This window comes from Halictus rubicundus, chromosome 12 (assembly GCF_050948215.1).
Source record: "Halictus rubicundus isolate RS-2024b chromosome 12, iyHalRubi1_principal, whole genome shotgun sequence".
Taxonomy (NCBI): domain Eukaryota; kingdom Metazoa; phylum Arthropoda; class Insecta; order Hymenoptera; family Halictidae; genus Halictus; species Halictus rubicundus.
This window is the reverse complement of record NC_135160.1, coordinates 4,802,362-4,819,221: the sequence shown is the minus strand read 5'-3', so window position 1 is coordinate 4,819,221 and position 16,860 is coordinate 4,802,362. Positions and strand designations below refer to the sequence as shown.

At 53.5% G+C, this 16,860-nt stretch overlaps 1 protein-coding gene across 5 annotated transcripts in view; it reads left to right on the top strand.

The window, feature by feature from the left end:
• Positions 1 to 16,769, top strand: part of LOC143359573 (uncharacterized) — a 110,775-nt gene extending 94,006 nt beyond the window's left edge. For 3 of the 5 annotated variants that reach the window (XM_076797582.1, XM_076797581.1, XM_076797584.1), the window contains exons 5-13: positions 93 to 273; positions 850 to 1,141; positions 1,988 to 2,728; positions 3,074 to 12,590; positions 12,953 to 13,069; positions 13,389 to 13,505; positions 13,884 to 14,639; positions 15,315 to 15,473; positions 16,008 to 16,769. In XM_076797582.1, coding sequence (XP_076653697.1) covers positions 93 to 273; positions 850 to 1,141; positions 1,988 to 2,728; positions 3,074 to 12,590; positions 12,953 to 13,069; positions 13,389 to 13,505; positions 13,884 to 14,639; positions 15,315 to 15,473; positions 16,008 to 16,136 — 12,009 coding nt within the window. In that variant the 3' untranslated portion in view covers positions 16,137 to 16,769. The remainder of the gene's footprint in view (positions 1 to 92; positions 274 to 849; positions 1,142 to 1,987; positions 2,729 to 3,073; positions 12,591 to 12,952; positions 13,070 to 13,388; positions 13,506 to 13,883; positions 14,640 to 15,314; positions 15,474 to 16,007) is intronic. The other 2 variants (XM_076797583.1, XM_076797585.1) reach the window with 2 other exon arrangements.
• The last annotated feature ends 91 nt before the right edge of the window (positions 16,770 to 16,860 follow it).

Below are 16,860 nucleotides of genomic sequence, written 5' to 3'. Positions count from 1 at the left end.
TCTGGAGATTATATTCAACTAGACTCGATGGAAATGATAGCTTCTTTTTGGCCGCGACGGGGGAAGGTTAATGTAAATGTTTGTTGTTACAGGAAATAGATGTTAAGAAACAGGGCGCGGTGACGAGCTATGCTTTCTGCCAATACTCCGACATTGGCAGCGTCGTCAAAGCTATGCGATCGATGGACGGTGAACACCTGGGCGCTAATCGAATAAAACTTGGATTCGGAAAGTCCATGCCCACGTCCTGTGTTTGGGTTGATGGCATTGGAGGTACATAACAAGTCTTGCCCCATTGCCAACAAAAAAATGTTACACCCAGAAAACGATCTCAACGAGAATATCTAGCAGAGATATAAACGAATAGACTGCAGATCTTCATGCAAATAATTCTTCGTAAATGCATCTTTACAATCTCAGTAATGGTAAATTAAAAATATTGGAACTCGTTATTGTGACGGGTACCGCAATCCTAGTGTTAAATGGGATTTAGCGTGAGATTTTATTGATACAGATTCTATGAATTATTTGTAGGAATTGTAGATCTTGTAAGTACCATAATTGACCTCACGGTACCACTTTCATATCGCCTACTGAAGCTCACTCATTGTTATTATAAATGCATAAAATCCGCAGTCTATTAACCCTTTCTGGTCTCAACTTTTGCGCAAATAGTTACTTAGTTTACTGATTCATATTACGTTCATTAATAATGCCATAATTACATGGTGTGTAACAACGACTGCAGTATCTATATTGTGGTACATATGGGAATCCATTTTTTTTTGGACCGCGAAGGGTTAGCGATTTATCCTGTTCAGGAAGTTCATGTTGAACGTTTCCTTGCAGATTGTATGTCGGAAAAGTACCTGAACATGCAGTTCCATCAGTTCGGACCGATATCCCAGGTCGTAGTGGACCGAGAGCGAGGACACGCTCTGGTCTTCTTCGAGCAGATTAGCTGCGCGCAAGCTGCTGTGAAGGAGATGAGGGGCGTGGCTCTTCGTGGTCGTCGGCTTCAAGTCGACTTTGCCTCCAGGGAGTGCCAGGAGACTTTCTACGAGCACCTGGAACGGCAGGGTATCGCTGGAGAAAAACCTTGGGACACAAGGCCCTCCCCTGCTACCACCTTTGATGTCACGTATGTATACTTTGTAGCGCACAACAGTGCCCGGTTAACCTGGCAACCTAGTAAAACAATCAACTATACAGTATCTCAACAAATGAGAACAAGTTCACTGTTCTGCACGGAATCTTAGACGCTGCAGGTTTAGAATTGTTTATACATTTTGGTTGCCTGTGCAAGGGTCAACCGAGTTTTGTATAATCTTAGGAACATTTACTTACAATTCGTGAAATTATAGAAATATTTTCTTGAGAAAATGTTGAACAGTGAACGCGTTAAACTTATTGTACACGCAGGATGTTCCATGGGGTAATCGACAAACGTTTCTGCAGTTGCAACTAGGAGAACCGTCCATGGAATAACGAACATGAAGCTTACTCCTGGAACGAGTAAGAGGGAGGTCTAGAAAATCGGTTTAGAAATTGAGTTTTATGAATGAACCAAGTTGTAAGGGTTTTAGAATGTAAAAGGACTTAGCTATATTCTATGTTTTCTAAAAATGTCCACGCTTTGGACACTATCACTTCTAATTCAAGTAATAAATTCATGTAAGAATACATCCATATCCTCCTTTTCTTTTTTCACTTTCTGCTAGTATAATTACTTGCAGGGTTTTCGGGCCAAATACCCCACCTGTGTATGACAAATAGTATCGTCTGCAGGCCGTTTTAGAATGAAGAATTTATTTAGTTGTCAGCACGAGAGGTAACGATAGTTGCGAGACACGTGGGGGGAAAGTTAGCCAGGCGAACTAGTCAGTAACCCTGCAGAAACGGGTCGAAGGTGTCCCAGGGGATGTTCCTGGATGTACCTGATTGCCACGAACGATAACGTGAAATATAGTGCAACCATTATTTGAAGGATTCCTTCCAGGCGGGAGCGCAGCAGTTTCGACTCCGGGGTGACCGTGTCGAATTCGAGTGGCAGGTTTACCCGCTACGAGACGCCCCCGAGGTCGAGAACGGCGAGTTACTCCCGCACATCTGGAGGAGGAAGCACGCCGGGCGCGAGTCCGGCGCACCCGACCGCGATGACCCGCAGCAACAGGAGGTCGTACCAGGACACTTATTACGACGGAGACTACAGCGAGCCGGCGCCGCGTAGGTTTCGCAGCTACGACGAGTTCAGTCAGGGCAGCGGGGCCAGCCACGACGACTACCAGAGCAGCGTGCTCGGCGACGGCAAGTTAAACGACGACGACTGTCCTCCGCCGTCCCGACGGCACGCTGTGCAAAGCGTCGTGACCAGCGTGGAGCCACCGGCGCCGCCACCGCCTTTGCTACCGCCCACCGACATCCGACACCTTCAGAAGGAGAGGGTCCACCTGCTCGAGCAGCTCGAGGAGTGTCACAGTAGCGGCGACGAGGTCGGGTTCGCGCCGAAAAAACGCGCGAAGCTCGACGGCGCGTCGACGACGATACTCTGCGAGGACGACGAGCCCGAGATCGCCTCGTTGCTCGTCACCTCGCACTCGAGTAGAAAAGGCATGGACATCCGGCGTGTCAGTGATAGCAAGGTCGTCGTGCATCACGGCACGAGAAGAGGCAGCTGCGAGGCCAGAGGCCCTGGACCTTGCAAGCGACGTCGCGACGTCACTAGCAGGTGGGTGCAAGTCTTGCCTAGCCAGGGCGTCCCGTTTGATGTTTCGGAGACGCTTGTTCCCCCAAATTCTCTAATAGCTTGTTTCAAGACGTACTTCGTATAAAACCTAGCCTGTTGCTTATGATATTCCGGAGACAATTGTATCCCAAACTATAGCTCGTTTCAAGACAGACTTCTCGACTGAAGCCTAGTAGGTTGCTTATGATGTTCAGGAATCTTCTCTACCTAGTATATTAAAGACATGCGATCAACAGGAGCGGGGGGGAATAGCTGTCGGCGAACTTTGCAAGAGACAAGCATCCTAAAAACGGTAGAACTAACGTGGCAAACAAATGTCCGTTGCAGGCACCACGAACACCACGACGGCTCACGGCCAGGCACCCCGTTGGTGGACGAGAGGCCGGAGAACCTGGTGCCGAGCGAGCCAAGGCGGTTTCGCGAGCGTAGTCACGAGGGTCCTCTGTCGTTGCCTTTGCCGAGGTTCGCGACGCAGATGCTGAACAACAATAACAACAACAACAACAACAACACCAGCAGCAGCAACAACAACAGCAGCAACAGCAACAGGTCGAGCAACGCGAGTCTTGCGAAGGTCGCGAGCCCGCCATGCGCGAACCTGTCGACGGCACCGAGTCCTCGCGCAGCTCCGCAACCACCGGCTTCGCCACCACCGCGTCACCCGAGTCCGAGTCCGACGAGCTCGGACAGCGAAACGGCACCGCAGTCGCCGAGTCTCGAAGAGAGGATACGGTCGCTCGACGAGAAGTACGAGAAATGGTCCGGGTCGAGAGCGTTGAGCGCTGCCGGCGGTGACGCCCTAGCCAAGTTGGACGCGACGGCGTCGGAACGGTTCAGGTTTCGGCACAAGCTCCTAGACATGGACCTACACGAGGTGCAGCCGTCCGACATTGTGAAATCGGTTCTTGCCAAGCGGAGCGTGTTCGACGAGGACTCGAAGCGGCTGGAGAACTTCAGCGAGAAGTACGAGCCGCGAGAGTTCACCGGCGTGCTGAACGTCAGCTCGATCATCGGCGGGACGAGCGGCCTGACGTCGGCTGGCGGCGGTTGCACCAGCAAGGTCTGCCTACAGTATCCGTTTCCTAGTCACCCGCCTGTACAGTTAGCCGGCAGCGGTAACAGCAGCAGTAGTAGCGGCAGTGTCAGTGTCAGTGTCAGTGTCAGCGGCGCCATGTCCACCACCGGCCAGATCACGGGGTTGGGGGGCAGCATCGCGTCTCTGTCCTCGAGCCTGAACTTCACGACGTGCGTGTCCACCGCGCTGAAGACGACGGACCCGCGGGCGTCGGTGCAGCACAATTGCGTGCACCCGACACCGGCCACACCGATCACGCCCGGTACGTCAATCAAAACAGTTAGTCCCGAATTACCACCGGTCTCGTTGCCGATCGGTCTTGGCAGCGGGACGACAGCCAGTAGCGGCAACAGTAGCGGTTTAGCGTCAGCTAGTAGTATTCTTAGCAGCAACGGTAGCGTAAGTAATATACACGTTCTCGGAGCCTCGACGAGTCGAGGACTGAGCACGACGTCGTCGGCGCCGCCTCCGCCTGTCGTCCCGACCACGGTTCCGTCGACAGTCGCGTACCCGAGTACGGCGCCGGTCACCGCGACGCCGACAACGACCACCGCGACCTCGTCGGCCACCCCGGCCACCGCGACCACCTCCTCGACGACCAGCGCGTCGACCACGACATCGTCGACCGGCCAGTACCAAACTTCCATGTCCACCGCCGTCGCGGTCCTGCCACCGTCTTCCACGACGTCTTCTTCGTCGATATCGTCCTGCTCGTCGTCGTCGCTGTCCTCCGACGGGTCCCGCTCCCGGGTCAGGAAAGAGGCGGGCAGCAATCGGGAGAGCAGGGACTCACGCGACAGCAAGGACAGCAGGGACTCGAAGTACAGCAAGGGCAAGGACTGTCAGAGGAAGTCGCGGAAAGAGGACGCGGACGTCGAGAAGAGTAGCAGCAGTCGCAAGGACCGGGAGGAGAAGGAGTCCGTGGTGAACGACATTGGGGACTCTGATAGTCATAGAGAGTTCAAGGAGAACAAGGAGGTCCGCTACGAGAGGAAAGAACGGGAGGAGAAGGAGAGACGAGAGAAGGACGACAGGGAGAGACAGGAGAGGAGGGAAAAGGAGGACCGTGACAGACAACAGGAGCGGAAGGAGCGGGAAGAGAGGAGGGAGAAGGACGAGGAGAGACGGGAACGGGAAAGGCTCGACAAAGAACGGCAGGAAGACAAACGGGAGAGAGAGGAGAGAGAACGGGAACGAAAGGAGCGGGAGGAGAACGAGGCAAAGGAGAAGGAGAGGAGAGAGAAGGAGCGGTTGGATCGCGAGAAACGCGAGCGAGAGGAGAAGGAACGGCAGGAGAGAAGGGAGAGGGAAGAGCGGGAGAGGCGAGAACGAGAGGATCGGGAAAGGAAAGAACGGGAGCTTCGGTTGGAGAGAGAGAAACAGGAGAAGGAGCGACTCAGGAAAGAGAGGGAAGAGCAGGAGAGGCGAGAGAAAGAGGAACGGGACAGACTGGAGAGAGAAAGAAGGCGGGAGGAGAAGGAGAGGATTGAGAGGGAACGGAAGCGCGAGAGGGAAGAGAAAGAGAGGCTCGAGAGGGAGCGACGGAAAGAGAAAGAGGAACGGGAACGAGCGGAGAAAGAGAAACGAGAGAAAGAGGAGCGGGAGAGATTCGAGCGCGAGAAACACGACCGGGAGAAGAGGAGGGAACGCGAAGACCAGGAGAGACGAGAGAAAGAGAAGTCCGAGCGCGACAAGAGGAGAGATCGAGAGGAGAAGGACAAAGAGAAGAGAGACCGGGACGACAGCAGGCGACAGCCGATCGAGAACCATCTCCATCAATCCGTGTCACAGTCGCAGAACCAGATCTCGCCCGCCCCGGTGTCCATCAAACGGCGGTGTTCGTCGCAGGATGGACCGCCAGACGACGATGCGAAGCGCATGAAGATCTCCGACCACCGCAGAGACAGCAAAGACCGGCCTAGACAGAACAGGAGGTCCGAGGACCGGAAGCACCGCAACGACTCCCATCGGTCCAGCCGAGAGAGCAGAGAGAGCCGCGACAGTAAAGAGAGCAGCGGCTCCACGCAGACCCAGGACAGCAGGGACGCTCACAGCGAGAACAACAGGGAGTCGAACAGGGAGAACAGGGAGAACCGAGAGAACCGGGAGAACCGGGAGAATAGGGAGAACAGGGAAAACAACCGGGAGGGGAAGGAGAAGCAGCGCAGCAAGAGGAACCGCTCGGAGAAGGAGTCGAGGGAGCGTAGCCCCAGGGTCTCCCACGAGTCGGACAAGGAGTTCCTGTCGAGACTGGAGCTCTCGAAGCGAAATGATTCGAACTCGCCGAGCGAGCAGACCTCGGTCAGCTCCAATCATTCCCGAGAGATACAGCAACACCATCAGCAACAGTCCTCTCTGAACCTGCACAGCGACGTGGACGACGGGCCGCTGTCCACCCACGAGCTGCAAGTGGCCAGACACCCGTCGGCCACGGACACCGACAGCGACGAGCCGAAGAAGCACTCGATCTTCGACATCGTAGACGACGAGCCCGCTTACATCAGCATGTACGACAAGGTGAAGGCTCGCTCGACGAAGAACATGCAGAAGCTCGAGGAGGAGAAGCGTCAGGTGCGCCTGAAGGACAAGTTCTCGCAGCTGAAGCAGAGTCGAGCGAGACGGGAGGAGAAGAAACAGAGCACCTCGTGGGACGGGGACTCGGTGTCCAGTAAAGCTCTGACGGAGGACGAAGCCACGTCCGAGTCCGACTCCGCCAGGGCGAAGTCGTTGTCGAGAAAGGGATCAAGGTCGAGGATCCACTCGGACACCAGCGAGGAGGAGGAGTCGTTCAACAACAAGATCCGCAAGGTGAAGACCGAGAGGTTCCTCGAGAGCGACGTCGACTTGGGATTCGCGGACACCGAGGAGAAGCACAATCCTCTGGAGACGTCGACGGTGGTCAGCAGCGTGCGCGCGAGCGTGAAGGAAGAGCCACGCACGTCGGACGACGACGAGCGGATGTCTGTCGGCTTCCGCGCGAACCATCCCGCCATCGTCGTGAACAACCACGAGAGGGACTCGCGCAAGAAGTCGCACAAGAAGAAGCAGAAGCGGCAGAAGATCTCGATATCGACCGAGGACAGCTCGAAGACCGAGTCCTCGGAGAGCGTCGAGCACAAGAACAAGTCGAGCATCCCGAGCACCGTGGACTGCCGGCCGAATCACACGTCCGAGGCCATCACGGTCGCCAGCACCACGACCACGTCGGGGTCGACGGTGTTGGAGAACGCGGACGAGAGAATACGGTCGGACAAGAAACAACGGAACAAGAAGGACAAGAGGCGAGACAGGAACGGGGACGACAAGGCCAAGGCGAGAAGGAAAAGGCTCAACAGGCAGGAGGCGAGAGACTCCCAACGGATGGAGGACATCTTCGGACCGTTGTCAGACGACGTCGACGACGGTCCGTCGAACACGTTCTTCAACCGGTTGGGCAACATCCCGTCGGAAAACAACACCTACGCGTCCGACAGCGACGGTGGTCACAGTCCGGTGCTGGACGTGGAGCGGATCAGGAGGAAAACGGATAGGAAGCGTCGCCATCAACCGGAAGACGAGAACAGCGTGGACCTCGCCGAAGCTGGTCGGGAGATCGAGGCGAATCTGTTGGGGCTGCCGAACTCGCCGAAGTTGGACATCGCGTGCACCGAGAGCAACGACCACGACGTGTTCCGGTTCACCGACGACAACGACAGCGTGGAACAATCGACTCCATCCACGGTCCCGGAGAAGGTCAAAGAGAAGAAGAAGAAAAGAAAGAAGTCGAAGGAGGAGCGCAGTCGGAAGGACTACCATCATCACCACCATCATCATCATCACCATCACGAGAAGAGCGGCGAGTTACCGTATCTCGGCGCGGATCCTAGTCCCCCGCGAGCCAGCAGTCCGATCATCACCAAAACCATGTCGCCCACGCTTCCAACGCCTAGAGACGCGCTGTTGAGTCCGATTCCCAAGGTCGCCGCGACCGTGCCAGCGCCGCCGATGACGCCGTCGATGACACCGTCGATGACGCCACCGGTCAGTAGCGGAATCCAGAGCTCCAAGCAGGAGAAGAAGAAGGAGAAGTTCATTCCCGGCTTCGGCATCGAAATCGACGAGACGATCCACGAGAACGCGGTGAAGAGCATCTCGGAACCGGAAGAACGCGAGAGCGGCTGCCAATCTCGAAGCAGCAGGGAGGAACCGGACGTGACGGTGCCGACGACGCCGCCCGCGCAGACGGAAGACAAGCCAAGGGTCGCTATCTCACAGGAGGAGACCGAGGACGCTGTCGCCGCGCTCTTGGAAGAGACCTTCGGTGCTTCCACCGAGGACTTCTCCTACGAGGGCGAGGAAGAGGACGCGGAAGCGGACGACACCGTCGGCCCGCCACCGGAAGCGCCTCAGGAGGACGTCGAAGAGATGCAGCAGGCTGTCGAGAGTCTGAACCCATCCGCCGGCGAAGGGGAGACCGACTTGAAGCCGGACACTCCGCAGAGCGAGCACGACCTGCAGATAGACACCGACACGGAGGAGGACCCGAACTACGAGACGTTCGACCTGACGCAGCCACCGAAAACGCCAGACATTCCATCGTTCTACAAATCTCCCACAAAGACTGTCAACACCATCGCGCCGTCTCCGGCAGCAACGGAAAAGCCCGTCGAAGCTAGAATCGCCGCCATACCTGTGAAACCGCAGAGTCCACCCGCGTCAGTCATCGCCCATTCGTGGTCGCTGAACGAGAAGCCTCGTGAAGTCGTCAAGCCTGTACCGATCGAACCCGTTGACACCAACGTCAGCGTCACCAGCCCGGAGGTAATCACCACCCAACCCCATCTGGTCTCGGCGTCTCCTCCTCCGCAGTACAAGCAGCCTGGTCTCGGACCGTGCAGCGTGCCCATCACCGGAGAAACACCTAGGATCGCTGCAGCCAGTCCCAGACCACCTCCCATCAGCGTGCAACCGCTCTACCAGAAGCTGCCCGTGTCGCCGCAGTCGCAGATGGTGCCTATGCGTCAAGCCTCCCCAAGGATGCAGAACATATCCGCCGTTTGCACCACCACCGCCTCGAGCCTGACTCCTCTGCCACCGTTGGTGCCATCCAGAATTCCACCTCTGGTGCCGTCGCAGCTGTCGCCGAGGATCACGCAGCCGTCGTCTCCGAATGGACAATGGTCTCGAAACCCGTCGTTGAGTCCTCACATGCCCAACGTCGGCAAACCGTCACCGCCACCGACGAAGATCGCCGTCAGCGTGTCCGTGTCTTCTCTGAGACCGGAAACGCCCGCGCAGCAGATCTATTCCACCGCGGCCACTCAACAGCCCGTGATCCAACACGCTCCTGGCATGAGAGCTCTGGCTCCCAGCTATCCCAGAGGTGGCCTGCCGCCGCTCACACTGAATATTCCACACCGTCCGTACATGCCTGTGAAAAGCTCCAGGGACCTGGCCATAAGCGGCAAGTCGGTCATCGAGACGCTGCTCCCGGTCAATCCCAACGAGCCCGCGCAGCGGCTAGAAGAGCCTAAGCTCTCTCCGGCAGTTATACCAGAACCAACGAACAAAGCGTCCACGTCCCCGAAAGTTCCTTCGCCCAACCAGCCGCCCACGTACATCCCGGAAACGGCTAAGATCGAGATCACCGCCAGCACCTCGAGTCCGGTGTTCGGCAAGCCGAGCGCGATGGCGGACACCTTGTCCTCCAGATCTCAAAAGCAAATACCCGGTCCGATCACCACGGACAACAACCTGCTGTCGCCGAGGCAGAAGCAGGAGATGTCGAATCTTCAGCTTCTGACCACCCACGTGCCTCGATCGTCGACGCCCAGCCCGGTCATTGTCGCTCACGGCCAACCCCATCTGGTCCACAAGTCTGTCGTGCACAGCATCGGTGCTTCGACGGTCTCTACGGCCAATCAGTCGTTGATCAAGACCGTCGTGCCGATTGTCTCCCAGCAGATCCCACCGCCCGCGGTTTCCGTTCCCATCCCAGAAGAGAAATGCGTGATCACGCAGACGCCGTTGCCTTTGGCTAACCAGAGGCACTCGCCGGTACCGCAGAGCAGCCAGATTCCGAAGCCACACATTCCTCTGGTGTCCACCGTCTCGCAGGCCATCATCGCCAGACCCGTACCACCCGTAGTATCTTCGATACCAGCGACGCCCGTGATTGAGAGCAGCACGGTCGAGTGTCTGGAACCGCGGATGCCACCCGATCAGGAACTCGAATTGGATGCCAACGCCAGGATAGCTGAAACAGCGCAGCCTATGCAGCTAACTCCACCTATTCAACCCACCCAGCCGATGGAAATGATCAAGGAGGAGCCTGTCGAAGTGAAACACGAAGAGCCTGTGATGAAGGAAGAGTTCCCGAACAACGAACCCGCTGAATTCCCTCTGACCCAGCCGGCGAACGTCGATCTGAAGCCGAAGCTTGAACAACAGGACCTGATCAAGTCGGAGATCATCGTTCCGAAGACAGAAGCCGTCGACAGTATCGTTCCTAAGATCGAGATCGAAACACCGCCGATCAAGGTGGAGGCAGTGAACGAAATCAAGGAGGAGGAGCCAGCGAAGGACATCGAGGAGACCAACATGGAGGAAGAGCCAGCGGAGGATCCTTTGAAGGAGCCGAGCACGGACCCTCTCGCGATCGACGTTTCCAAGGAAGACCCGGCGGACAGCAAAGAGGACAGCGACTACTGGTCGGCGAAGGAGGTGAACATCGAGAGCGTGATCAAGAAAGTGGACGCTCTGTGCGACGGGGAGGGTAACGACGGCGACGAGGAGACTCAGCACGGCACGAACATCGGCAACGAGAACCAGGAGCCTCCGAAGACCGAGTCGTCCGAGTGGTTCAACGCGGAGATCGTGGAGAACGAGAACAAGAAGACCTTCACAGCGAACGACGACCAAGACGAGGGCGTGGAGACCTGCGAGAGCGAGTCGACGAAGAGTCGTCGCGGCAGAACGAGAACTCGAAGAGGAGGCAACCGCGGCGGAGTGACCACCAGGAGAAGCGTGAAGAACACCGCCACCGTTCCACACAAGCGAGGAGGCAGGACTCCGCGGGGCAATAAACACCACGTGGAGAAGAACAAACTTCCGGCGGACGTGTACGAGTTCCACGACGACAGCGAGGAAGACAACGCCGGTCGGCCGCGGCTGATCCTCACGATCAAGTCCCCCGTGCCGAACCTGACCGGACCGAACGCGCAGCCAGCGACACCCATAGCTGCGGTGAAGGAGGTTCCACCGGAGGAGTTCGTCTCGCCTGCCGCGAACACCAGGAAGTCGAAGAGGCTGGCCGAGAGAGACGGCAGCAGGAACACTATCGACGACGTGATAGAGGACGTGGTGCGGGGATCGGCGGCGAACAAGGGTCTGGTCGGTAACACCGGGAACGTTCACGCCACCAGAAGAAGCACCAGACACAACAACGCTCCCCGACCGGTGCAGGCTTCGTTACAGCTGACGGAGCCCAGGAAGTCACCGAGAGGCGTGCGGAAGTCGACGCGAAGGACATCGGAGAACGACGACAGCAGCGAGGAGAAGATAAAGGAGATCGTACCGCCGCCGCCGCCGGAGTTGCAGACCAAGGAGGAGAACGTCCCATCCAGAGCCGAGACCCCGAAGACGGAGGAGCCAGCCAGTCAATCCGCTCCCTCGCCCATCCAAAAACCGGTCTCTCACGAACCGATGACGCTGATCGATCCCGTAACTGGGATGCTGATACCTATGAGGGAGTCGGAGGAGGGCCAGTACATCCCGGTCTCCACGGCTTCCGGTCAAATTGCCATCAACAGAGCCGACACGAGAACCACACCTGCGATTATCACCGCCAGTCCAACGACGGAAGTGCTGAGACCTAAACCAGCTCAACCGGAGAACCTCACTGTTGCTGAAGAGCCGAAGAAGGAACCGGATCCTGTGCCGATTCAGCCACAGGCCAGTGTCATCACCAAACCGCAGTCTCCAGCTGTTCAGGTTACTCCGACGATCAGTATCGTGCCTACAGCTACAACATCTACCACCGTCACATCGATCACAACGACAACTGTGGCGACGCCTCAGACAGCACCTACATGCTCCACGCAGTCCAAACCTACCAGTCTCAAGGCTCACGTGTTGAACGCTAGCAAATTGGCAACCCCTGTGCAACAACCGCCCATCATCACCAAACCACCAGCAGCCCCCAGTGTGCCCAGTCAATCGATCGTGCAGAACATGGCGAAGCTAACGCAAACGGTGCAAGGACTCCACTTGCAGATTCCCAACAGAGTAGTGTCGCCTAACTTGAGTCCAAGGGCGAAGCAAGCGCCTCAGATCAGCGCTGCCAATGGGAAGGGCCAGGGTCAACCTATGTCGCCGGTTCTGAACAATACCGGGGTTCCTCCGAATCCTAAACAACATCTGTTGCAAGCTGCCAAGCAACAACAGCAGCAACAACAACAACAACAGCAACCACCACCGCCACCGCCACCGCAACAGCCTTCTACGATTGTCAATCTGCCTCAGAAGCTACCCATCCATCCATCAGCTAATGTCCATCCGGCTACTGTAGCAACATCAACACCCAGGATTCATCAGCCTGTCTCGCAGCCCACGGCGTTGAAAGCAATCAATGGTCAACCTCATCCTCTCAACCCTAAGGCTCACTTGCTGCAGGCTGTAGTCCCTCCGATAGTCACCGGAGCTGTGGCCAGTCCACCGACTCAGCCGCATCTGATGAATCCTCAGCCTGTTGGTGTCAGCTGCTCGAGACCGCCTGCGCCGAAACCACCGGTGAGTCTATGTTTCATTATACTAGGTTGTTGCATCTAGAAGTTCCCGTTTTTAGAATGCAAATCTTGTAAAACGATTTGATCAAGAAATACCATTACAGTCTACAGATTTATTGTATAAATCCTTAGTTATAGGGGTTGTAGATCTACAAGAGGCACCTTGTAAATTTTTATTATAGGCACGCATAAAAAAGTTTAAAAACGTGTTCAAGTAAAGTTTAAGTTTCGTGACCTTTACTTCCTCTTTCGTAATTCCCACCAATAGCAATGAAGAAAAAAAAATTATTTACACATTACATAGTAAACTAATTACCGAGGACAAAATAGAGAATAGCAATTCACGTGGCAATGATTGTGTTACAGGTAACGGGAACAATGGAACCACCGAAAGTTGAAGTGTCCATGTCTGGCTGCATTATGGTGCCAACCCCTAGCCCTCAAGCTCGTGGAGTGCCAATAACAACATACGAAGGGCCACTGGTAAGCATGGTGTTTACAGACAACCTGACTATGTTTGTTATTTTTTAACTTTGAGAAACATGCTGGACACTGTGTATTAAACAGAGTCATAAATAACCATTTAAAAACTTGTGTTCTCGAAAATTGAATCTATAAAGTAATTAAAAACATATCAAAGGTACAATCTTGTATAAAAATGTCCAGTTCATGGTGTTTGGAGTGCTTTATAATGTTGATCATGCCCCATGCTTAGTTTAATATGATTTTGTGTGTAACGACGTGAAACGTACATTGCCCAAGATATGTGATACACAAACTAACTTTGCTTGGTTTTGGCTAGCATGGGAATGCGGGTGCTGCTCCATCACCAGGGGGCCAGTATGGACTTGTCCCCCCACATCGATCCCAGAGTCCTCCATTGCCCCCACCTGCCCATCATCATGCTAACGCTTCTCAGGTACTTACTTATACAACATTTATTTCCATTACGATACGTTACAAATCGAGAGTAACAATTCGGCATTCTTTATCAAAGCAAACGTCCACTAACTTAACACGTTACGCGCCGACGATTATTTCGTAATTTTTGAAAGTCTCATAAACCAACAAGTCACCCCCAGTAACCATTTCGTTTGTGATTATTCTATAAAAAGAAAGATTTTTAAGCTTTCTTTTGGTGCAGCACAATTATTGAAAATCCTATTAATAGGCTTGCGGTAGTTAAAGCGTTGAAACCTCGATTTGAAGAAGAAACCTTCTATGCTAGAAACATAGAAAATCGAACAACGGCCATTTTTCTGCGTTCTATGATTCTAATGTGTCATCTTCTTGGCAGGGTGACGTCGTGAACCATTTTGGAGGGTTGCCGCGTGGTGCAGAGCTACCACCGCACTACATGCATCCCCAAGTGCTGCAGTATCAGTATTTGCGTGCTCAACAGGAAGCCTTGACAGCTCCGCGCATAGCGTATCACATTCCAAGAACTAGATCTCCTCATTTACCATTAGACCCAAAACTGGAGCCCGGTATAGAAGATAGTCATAGTCCGCCATTGGAGCTGAGAAGGAGTACGAAAACGCCCCAGGATCGAACCACAGATAGTCCTCAAGTAGCGCAGGTTTACATGCTGCACGGAGCGCCAAGATTACCGCCGCCGCCCCCGCAATACAACGCGGGTGGCAATCCATCTTTAACTGCTCCGGTCGCCGCACGCGGAGGATTCTACGAACCACCACCGGCGCATTTGCGTTCCCCGTATCCGATTGCAGCCAGCGAAGCACCCAGTGACAGGGCCATCACGCCAGACAGACCCAGGAAACATCAAGTGGTCACGCCACCACACGCCTCGCAAGTACCACCGCAGGCAGACTCGTTTCAAATGTTGCTGCAACGTTATCCGGTCATGTGGCAAGGCCTCCTGGCACTCAAGAACGACCAAGCTGCAGTACAAATGCATTTCGTTTTCGGTAACCCCAACGTAGCGAGGGATAGTCTACCCTGTAACAGCGATGGATCCACACCACCGTTGAGAATTGCTCAAAGAATGAGACTGGAACAGACGCAGGTCGACGGGGTGGCCAGGAAGATGCAAGTACGTATCCTAACCTTTTTTTTTTATATTTTAAACTACCGAGCCCTAAACGAGACTGATGTGTATTCCTTTATGATAATAACAAAGTTGAATTTATTCAGATCTCATAGGACTTTCATGGTAAATTTTAGATTTTATGGAATTGTAAGAGAAAAAATCTGAAATCCGCCATTTTGGCAGGCTCGGTAGTTCTAGTGTTATATAGGTGTAGGGACTAGAGAAAGTTGGAAAACTGCTGAACACGATTTATGGTATACGTGACTAGACATTGCTATTTTTGAGAGAACTGTTTAGTTTCAGACCCTAGCATGATTTTAGTTCGAGTTAGTCACAGTCTCAATAGCTCCACACGGGTACCATAAATCGTGCCGAAGGACCTTCGACAAGAGGGCAGCGGTCGTCCGCGACCGGAAGAGCCCCACGTGCGTAAGGTCTGGAGGACACCAGCACTATTTGGAAGAGATTTTTCCCTGCCACAAAGGGCAGAGAAAAGTATAAGTAGACAGGGCGATGGAAACCTAGAGCAGTCGGTCATCAGCTACAGGTCTAGACGTCACTCTGCCAGTTTTCCGTTCAGAATAAAATCCAGACAACAAATATCCGTGTATATTGAAATAGACCATCACCACATAGGAAAATGGGTACTAAATTATGCTATTTTCTGTTTTGTCATAGATGGACAATGAACATTGCATGCTCCTTGCGCTTCCGTGTGGTCGAGACGAGGTTGACGTGTTGCAACAGAGTAAGAACCTTCAGACTGGATTTATAATGTATTTACAACAGAAGCAGGCCGCTGGAATTGTTAACATTGCTGCACCAGGATCGCAACAGGTATGTAAACGTCCAAACAAAGAACTTCGTTAACACTTCCGATAATGACAGTTTACAGAATGAAAGATGGCCAAGTTAACGGTTAAAGATGGCCATTAAATGTTAGTACAAGTGCTCAAAAACATTCCGGTGGTGATCCCACAAATGATATGAATTTTCTTTCGCATTTTTGCAAGTTGAAGTATACAGGGTGTTCAGCGTAACGATCGCCACGATTATTTCAGACACTTCTGACAAACAAGCCACAGTTCTCGACATTCAACAAATTGCAAACATAAAAATTGTAAGAATATAATTCTTTCTACAAAAAAAAAAAATAACGAAGGTCACGTTCATTTTTAAAACGACACTGTCTAACTTTTCCCATGTAGTATTGTAGGTGACATTGAGATGAATTCAATGATGTACAATATCGGTACATTCGTTCTACAACTTGTTGAGGAAACCATTTTTGTGTTACGCTGAACATCCTGCACGAACGTGATGACAAGCGTGTTCGAGGCATGGAGTGACGAGATCTGTTTAATTTTCTAGCCTGCATACGTAGTCCACATCTTCCCGGCGTGCGATTTCGCGAACGAAAGCCTGGCGCGTATCGCTCCGGACTTGCTTCACCGGGTCGCGAAGATCGCCCATTTGCTCATCGTCATTGCCACGGTTTGAGGCCAGCCAATGGTCTACTGGATTACAATCTACCTATATCTCTCGCCTTCACGCGCTGTAGGACGCTTCGCATGTGGCATGAAGCCTGGAGTGTCCTTCCGACGGAGCGCAGAGTCGTACAACAGAATAATGCTGAAATAGAACAGGAGAAGGAAGAGGGTTCCGTCGAAGGGAAAGGTTTCTCCTCCGAAGATATATCTACATATATATCAGTGACAATCAAATGGATTTTGGCGAATCGTGCCGATTTCACGAATCGTTGGCCTAAAGCTTTGGGTACACGGGGTTGTGTTCAGTGGGGGAGGCTAGCCAGGTCAATGCGTGAACATCACCGGGCCTGCCTTCCCTACCAAAAAAAAAAAAAAAAAGCGGAACGGGAAAACGCGATCACATTTGTCCGATGATAGCTCGCCGTATAGAACGTTCGCCAACTGACAACTTTTGTGAGATCGACCGACATCACTCTTGGTCCTTCTGACAAGCGGGTCAGGCACAACCCCAGTCCTTAGTGAAGACCTTCGATTAAGGGAAAAAAAAAAAAGAAATAAATAATGATGAACCACGCGATGTCCTCGAGGCAGAAGAATAACTTACGTACGCGAATAGGACACATGCGACACGCAAAAAAAGAAACACGTACACACATACATACACATTATGGACACACGTACATACACGTACAACGTATACAAGTTCGTCCCTCATCTAGGAAAACAGTAAATGA